An 8,132-nucleotide genomic window follows, 5' to 3' on the forward strand; every position below is an offset into this window, starting at 1 on the left:
TCTCGATTTTATTCTGGGCTGAATAAGAAAATCGAGCACTGGGAGGCCAAACTTTATTCAAGCTAGTAGATCCCCGCTTGGCCCAATAAAGGTTCAACTCCTTAAGTGGGCGTCCCCTCCTCTCTTAAGCCTTCGGGCTTGGTTTGATTTAATTATGTTTTGGGCTTATTATTTAGGTATGTCTAATACCTAGTATAAGTAATAAGACAACCCTAAACCTAATTAACTATCATCATACACGTGAGAGCAAGATTGAGAGGGAGTAGACGCCAACTTTGAGGGAGAGGGCTTGAAGCACGTTGCCACCCAACGTCGAGCTCTACCGTGGGAACAAGTTGGAAGATCAACACTGGAGTCTTTGATCGTCGAATTTGCAAGTAAGTTTCGTACCCTTGCAATAGGCACTTGTGATTTTTGTATGTACTTGTTTGGCATCCGGAATGGGTCACGGGCTAATGGATCATACGTCAAACTATGGTTCCTTCACTTTCCATAGATGGTCCCAATGTTTAAAGCTAAGTAGCCACAGATGTCAAACAAGCACATATTTATCCAAGAAGATAATGTCGAATCCCACATAAAACCTGATGATCCAGACTTTCTAGTGGTTGCAAATACTGATGGATTTAAAATCCAACTAGTATGCCAGCCAGCTAATTCGTCGGATACAAATGTGAATAATCTAGGGTTTTTCAAAGCTGTACAAACACTGAAAGATTAAAAAAAAACCAGCAAGTAATGTGGAAGAGTTACTAAATAATGTGAAAGATGCATGTGACGAATACCCACCAGAGAAGCTAAACCATGTGTTCCTCACTTTGCAAAGCTGTTATCACGAAATAATCAAGGCAAAGGGTGAGAATAACTAAAAAATTCTCCACATGAACAAAGACAGACTCACAAGACAAGGCATGCTACCAGATTGTATTCAAGTTGAAGAAGCACTTGTAAGGGAAAGTCTAGAGTTCCTGCAGTTGGAGTCAAGTGAAGAAGGTGAAATTTACAACATTGGAGATGTCATAGAAGAGTTGAATCAAGTGGGAATTACTGACTAGAAACCTATAGAGTAGTGCAGGGTTTACAGATACAAACACCATGCAACAATCTTTTGAGGTGTTTGCAATGTAAATCAATTTTTGTATGCATAATTGTCCCTGCATATTTTAGCATCATTGACATTGTCATTTTTGTTTAAACCCAACCACCAAAACTAGAATAGAAACCATTTCTAGTGGTGGCTGATTTAAACAAACCCTCAGACTATCAAAGTAATCATAGGGACATATCACATACCTCAAGTGTAGTACAAACCCTATCCAATATCCTCGGACTTAAAGAGTCTTCACAGGGACACAAATGGCCTCACAGAGGCTCATGAAAACATAAATGGCATCACAGAGGCTCATGGAAACAAAAAATGCAACACTGGGACACATGCATACACAAATGGCATGGGAAAATCATCATAGAAACACTAATAGCCTCACCAGCCATCCCCCACCATAAAGCTAATAGAAAAATCACATAAGGCATCACCAGCCATCCCCTACCATAAACCTAACAGAAAAATCACATAAGGCATTACCAGCCATCCTACCAAAGAAATGTAAACGACATCACCTGATTAGATGAGAGATAGCACACTAGGGTAGAATATCCCTAGGATTTTTAGATACGAGATTCGCTCGGCCTCCGACCTCTCTCATCTTAGAGATGTTGGCGGTGGAGGGGCCTCCAGCATCGCCCCGGTTGCTAACCATGTGTTGTAGCGGCGTCAGGGAGAATGCATTTGGTGATGCCAACATATTTGGTGTACTTGTCAGACTCGTACAATGAGAAATCCTAGATCTCCGATTCCGGCAGCATCGACACAAATCTAGAGAGAGGGAAGCCCGCCACTTTGGATTTCGGCATCGTCGACGCCGACTCAGAGGGATCGAAGCCTGGGAACTCAGTTTTCGGCACGAACATCACCGTTTCAGAGAAATCGAAACCCGCCTCTTCGGATTCCGGCATCGTCGACGCCGACTCAGAGGGATAGAAGCTTGGGAACTCAGTTTCCAGCACGAACATCACTATTTCAGAGCAATCGAAACTCGCCTCTTCTGATTCTGGCATCGTCGACGCCGATTCATAGGGATCGAAGCTTGGGAACTCGGTTTCAAAACAATCGTGTCTTCATTTATAAATTGAGACATAGAGTCGACAACAATACCCTCCATCGATGAATATGGTGGAATTTTTGGTGAGAGATTCATCGAACGAAGAACAGATGTTAGGGTTTGAAGAAATCTCTAGAACAAGTTAAGTGAAGAGGCAGCTGACCCTAAATATTTAAGGGTTTGAAGAAAAGTTGGTGCGTAGTTTTACACCAAAAATATCCGGCGGTCAGCCGGTATGCCCACACTGCGCAGACAGCAGTAAGCAAGATCGTCTCCCAAGGGATCGGCGAGAATTCTCCTAAAATTCAACCTGTAAAGAAACTTAAGAAACGAAATTATGGGGAAAAAAAATATGAAAATACTAAAATAAAAATAATTAAATAAAATTCAAAAGAATTACAATGGTTCTAATCCTAAAGAATAAATAGAAAACTCTAACAATTAATAAAGAATTTCAGCAATCAATTAAGTCAACCCTAGCTTAATTATTCTGATCATTGATGCAAATATAACTTTAATTCATGCAAGCAAACCAGTTATAACCACCGAAGACGCTTCTGACGTGATCTTATTTCCCCTTAATTATTCGATAATCAGGAAGACGCTTCACTAATGACTACCCTAATCGACTGACAACCGTAAGAGACGCTCTATAGGTTTAATGAGCCGACAACATTAATTACTAGAGAAACCCGATTCAAAACCAATAAACTCTGACGCAGGATTATTGAATTAAGACTGTTTTTCCCTTGACCCTGATGTGTCAATTTACCACTAATCAAATCTAAACCACAATTACGGATGACCGGTTCAATTGACTGTATAATTAATTCTAACCCACTAAATATTGCACACTACCTAATGGATTAAAACAATTAATGACGATAAACACGGAGAATCACAGATACAAGCATAAAATTAAGTATAAGAACAAATTAGATCTCACAAAATAATCTTGCTAGTGCTTCATTAATCGTTGCTGGAGTAAAAGAAATTAGCTAGAACACATAAATAAAATAAATCAAGAAAAACAAATAAGAAATTGCGAGAAAGAATAAAAGAAAGATAAAACTTGAATAATTGCTGAAGAATGCGTCTCCCTCCTGTTCCAAAAGTTGTGTGCGTGTGTATTATCTCAAAACATAAGTATATATATAAACTAAACAAACCTAATTCTAATGATGGAAGGAAAAGTGGCGCTAGGCCCTCCAATCAACAAAATAAGTTCCAGCCCAAAACAAACTAAAACTGATCCACTAAAAGACAAAATAAGAATCAGCCCACAAAATCAATTTCTCGCCAATCTTGAATTTCGGACATCTCAGACGGTATGGGCACGCCGTCCGGCTTGCGTGTACAGATTCTTTCTTCACAGCTTAAGACTTCAAAACTCTTCTCAAAAGCAAGTCTTTTCTCCAAAACCTATCAATAACCATCAAAAAGATTTATTAGTTCCACAATTAATTCCAAAAGATAATAATAAGCAGGAACTATGCATTAAAATCAACAAAAAACATTCAAAATATGCGTATAAAATATGCCCAATCAAACTCCCCCACACTTAAACAATGCTCGCCCTCGAGCATAAGAAGAACAAAACAAAAGGAAGAACAAAACTCAAGACTCAAAACAAGACAAGACAAGACTCAGCTAACAACGACTAGCCATGGCAACAATCACAACAAGCAAATCTCAAGGTTAGGACAAGATACAATCATCCTTTCCTCAAACCATTCTTGGAATCAACAAATATGTGCATTCACCCTTCATTCGAATCAAAGTGTGCAAATCAATCCAGCCTCACCAAGTTCGCTCAATTCTCTCAATATCAAAAGGTAAGGTAAATTCACACACATGCAACTCGACTCTATCCATTATAAGTTTGCCACTATGTCAATATCTCTAATTCGAAAACTGAACTCATCCATGAATCAATAGGTCTTTCCACGAGGTTGTAATGGGGCTAGGGTGCGTAGGTAGGATAAACAAAAGTGGATAAACAAGGCTAATAAAACCAACAAAATGCAAGTAGTTCACCACATTTGAATCCCAAAATTAAACTCAATCAAATCAATCCTTATTCCCAATACATAAGCATTCAAACTCCAACATTTTCTTTTCCTTCTTTTCTCTTTTTTCGTTTTTTTTTTCTTTTTTCTTCTTTTTTCTCTTTTTTTTTGCATAAGGTACTTTTCATGATTTTTTTTTGAACTAACATCATAACATCACCTCATTCTTAAACAACCAACAACCTCTTTTGTCAATTTCAATCCTCAATCATTCCAACCAAGCACTAAATTTCAATCAACCTTATTCTTCCAACAAAGTAATATCACAAAACAAACCACTTGCATCATGTTGGAAAGGGACAAAGCAAGGCTAAAAAAATGCTAATGGCTAAAATTTTCGAGGCTTCAATCATATATAATAATATAAAAGGGTCAAGGCTTCAAAATGGCTTACTAATGATATTGCAAGGTATGAAATTTTTTAAGGCCAATGAGGTTCATTCCTAATGCCTAAATCACTTTCACAATAGAGTCCAATTCTAAAAAAAATTGATTATGACAACATGGCAAACCGAATATCAAGAAGTGAAGTATGCATAACACTCATCAAAGAACAAGCAAGGAGCATTCAAGTTATTGCTCAAAAGGCTCATTCCTCACTATATGAGTGGTTTTCAACAAAATTGTTCAATTTGCACATTCGTCATCCTCAAACACATATGGGTTTCAACACATTTTCATATCATCCAAGAAAACAACCATACAATTCATATCAATATGCTCATCCTAACAAATCAAAATGCTCGCATGAAAAGTTGCCATAGACAGACTCACAAACACCAAACAAAAACAAAAACAAAACGAGCACACAGACTCAAGACAAAAGACATAAAAACTCCCCCACACTTAAACAACACAATGTTCTCATTGTGTGGGGAAATACTAAGAACAAAGACACAAAACAAAGAAAGCATAAAAGACAAGAAAAAGAAAAAGAAAAAAAAAACGAAAGAAAACTAAAAAGAACTTCCCTGAAACTGGATCAATAATCAGGTGGTTTCAATTTCCGCTTTGGTAGTTTCACAATTGAAGGCACAAGTGGTTCAATGTTGGTCAGTATGGGCATACCGCGCGACAGATGCCAAGTGTGAACTTCATTGGTGGAGTTCGACTGCACTTTACACCCTTGAATTTCATCATAACATTCTGGTGGTTCTTTATTCATCGTGAACATTTTCAGAATCTCCCTGCCACATTCTTTATTCTTATTTTGAGCCAACGTGAAAGGAAAAGTGAGAGAAATTAACGCCTTAGAATTATAAATTTTAGATTCAACACTTACATCGGAAGAAGAAATATTTTCATATTGTTGTGCCTCTTCAACAACTTCATCGTTTTGAGCACTTTCTTGCTCTTCCTTCTCCTTTTCATCTTCCATGGGCTTTGGATCAAATAAGTCTTCCTCACTCATGAAATTCACGGCATAAACATATTCCTTGGGATGTACTTCTTCTTGAGATGGAATTTTTCCATGATTGGCTTGCAACTTGTTCACTTGAGTGGTGAGTTGAGTGATCTGTGTGCCCATACTACCCAACGCAGCCTGCGTCTCTTGCTGGAAAGCTTGCTGACTTTGTACCAGATTATTAATAATCTGACTGCTCTGTTCTAGATTTTTAAGAATATCGCTCATACTGGGTTCTGGACGGTCGGTATGGCCATACCGCCCAGCCTGCGGCTGTGCGCTGGTGAAAAATTCAGGCGAATGATTCCAGCTGAAATTTGGATGATTATCCTTCTGAATTTGAGCTCCAACAAAGCCTCTAACTAAGGAAGTTAGAACATCGAGTTTCTCATTCACACATGCATCTTCTGCTCTGTTGACCGGCCTGTACCTATCATCATTCTCATCCTCATATTGTTGACCATTGGAGACCATATCAAAAATCAATTGTTTTGCTTCATCTAAGGTCTTGTTGGTCAAACTTCCTCCAGAAGCAGCATCAACAATCCTCCTGTCAAAAGAAGACATACCACGATAAAAAATAATTAATGAGCAACTGATAATCAGAAAATCCGTGGTTAGGACATCTATGACATAATTGTTGAAATCGCTCCCAATAATCAGACAAACACTCCTGCTGCCTCTGCTTGATGCCACTAATAGCTATTCTTAGATTTGCAGCCTTTGATTCTGGAAAGAATTTACGCAAGAACTGCTCCTCTAAGTCGTTCCAAGTTCTGATTGAGCCAGGTGATAGATCAAGCAACCAATCTCGAGCTCTACCCTGCAATGTATAAGGAAAAGTTAGTAATCTTAAATGATCTTCAGAAAAACCTTGAGGACGTAACGTAGTGCAAACTAAATCAAATTCAGCCAGATGCTTGTGTGCACTCTCTCCAGGTAGATCACCAAACTTGGGTAGCACTTGAATGAAATCGGGCTTGATTTCAGCATTTTGATTAATTGTGGGCAACACAATGCATAGCGGATGATTTCTCTTGTGGCGGCCCAACTCTCTTATCAACGGTGGTGGTGGTAAAATATCATCACCGTCATCATCCCCATCTTCAGACATATTTCAGCTTCAGCTCTAGATCAACATCAAACAAAAAAGAAATAAAATAAAGCAAAATCAAAAAATAGGAAAATTACTACTTAAAAACCGATCCCCGGCAACGGCGCCAAAATTTGGTGCGTCGTTTTACACCAAAAATATCCGGCGGTCAGCCGGTATGCCCACACTGCGCAGACAGCAATAAGCAAGATCGTCTCCCAAGGGATCGACGAGAATTCTCCTAAAATTCAACCTGTAAAGAAACTTAAGAAACGAAATTATGGGGGAAAAAATATGAAAATACTAAAATAAAAATAATTAAATAAAATTCAAAAGAATTACAATGGTTCTAATCCTAAAGAATAAATAGAAAACTCTAACAATTAATAAAAATTTTCAGCAATCAATTAAGTCAACCCTAGCTTAATTATTATGATCATTGATGCAAATATAACTTTAATTCATGCAAGCAAACCAGTTATAACCACCGAAGACGCTTCTGACGTGATCTTATTTCCCCTTAATTATTCGATAATCAGGAAGATGCTTCACTAATTACTACCCTAATCGACTGACAACCGCAAGAGACGCTCTATAGGTTTAATAAGCCGACAACATTAATTACTAGAGAAACCCGATTCAAAACCAATAAACTCTGACGCACGATTATTGAATTAAGACTGCTTTTCCCTTGACCCTAATGTGTCAATTTACCACTAATCAAATCTAAACCACAATTACGGATGGTCGGTTCAATTGGCTGTATAATTAATTATAACCCACTAAATATTGCGCACTACCTAATGGATTAAAATAATTAATGACGATAAACACGGAGAATCACAGATACAAGCATAAAATAAAGTATAAGAACAAATTAGATCTCACAAAATAATCTTGCTAGTGCTTCATTAATCGTTACTGGAATAAAAGAAATTAGCTAGAACACATAAATAAAATAAATCAAGAAAAACAAATAAGAAATTGCGAGAAAGAATAAAAGAAAGATAAAACTTGAATAATTGCTGAAGAATGTGTCTCCCTCCTGTTCCAAAAGTTGTGTGCGTGTGTATTCTCTCAAAACATAAGTATATATATAAACTAAACAAACCTAATTCTAATGATGGAAGGAAAAGTGGCGCTAGGCCCTCCAATCAACAAAATAAGTTCCAGCCCAAAACAAACTAAAACTGATCCACTAAAAGACAAGATAAGAGTCAGCCCACAAAATCAATTTCTCGCCAATCTTGAATTTCGGACATCTCAGACGGTATGGGCACGCCGTCCAGCTTGCGCGCACAGATTCTTTCTTCACAGCTTAAGACTTCAAAACTCTTCTCAAAAGCAAGTCTTTTCTCCAAAACCTATCAATAACCATAAAAATGATTTATTAGTTCCACAAT

At 37.8% G+C, this 8,132-nt stretch overlaps 1 protein-coding gene across 1 annotated transcript; it reads right to left on the minus strand.

The window, feature by feature from the left end:
* Positions 1–5,213: 5,213 nt before the first annotated feature.
* LOC131018850 (uncharacterized) lies at positions 5,214–6,750 on the minus strand. The gene is made up of 3 exons (XM_057947549.1): positions 6,535–6,750; positions 6,302–6,459; positions 5,214–6,186 (listed from the first exon to the last, which is right to left on the minus strand). Exons 1-3 carry the CDS (start codon positions 6,748–6,750, stop codon positions 5,214–5,216), a joined length of 1,347 nt encoding a protein of 448 aa, XP_057803532.1.
* Between the last annotated feature and the right edge of the window lie 1,382 nt (positions 6,751–8,132).

The sequence above is a fragment of the Salvia miltiorrhiza genome, chromosome 3 (genome assembly GCF_028751815.1).
Source record: "Salvia miltiorrhiza cultivar Shanhuang (shh) chromosome 3, IMPLAD_Smil_shh, whole genome shotgun sequence".
NCBI lineage: Eukaryota > Viridiplantae > Streptophyta > Magnoliopsida > Lamiales > Lamiaceae > Salvia > Salvia miltiorrhiza.

Coding starts and splice junctions, on each gene's coding strand:
- LOC131018850 (XM_057947549.1), bottom strand. CDS start 6,750: ATGTCTGAAGATGGGGATGATGACGGTGATGATATTTTACCACCACCA. Junction 6,460..6,534: donor ATCTGGCTGAATTTGATTTA/GTTTGCACTACG, acceptor TATACATTGCAG/GGTAGAGCTCGAGATTGGTT. Junction 6,187..6,301: donor CAGAGGCAGCAGGAGTGTTT/GTCTGATTATTG, acceptor TTCTTTTGACAG/GAGGATTGTTGATGCTGCTT.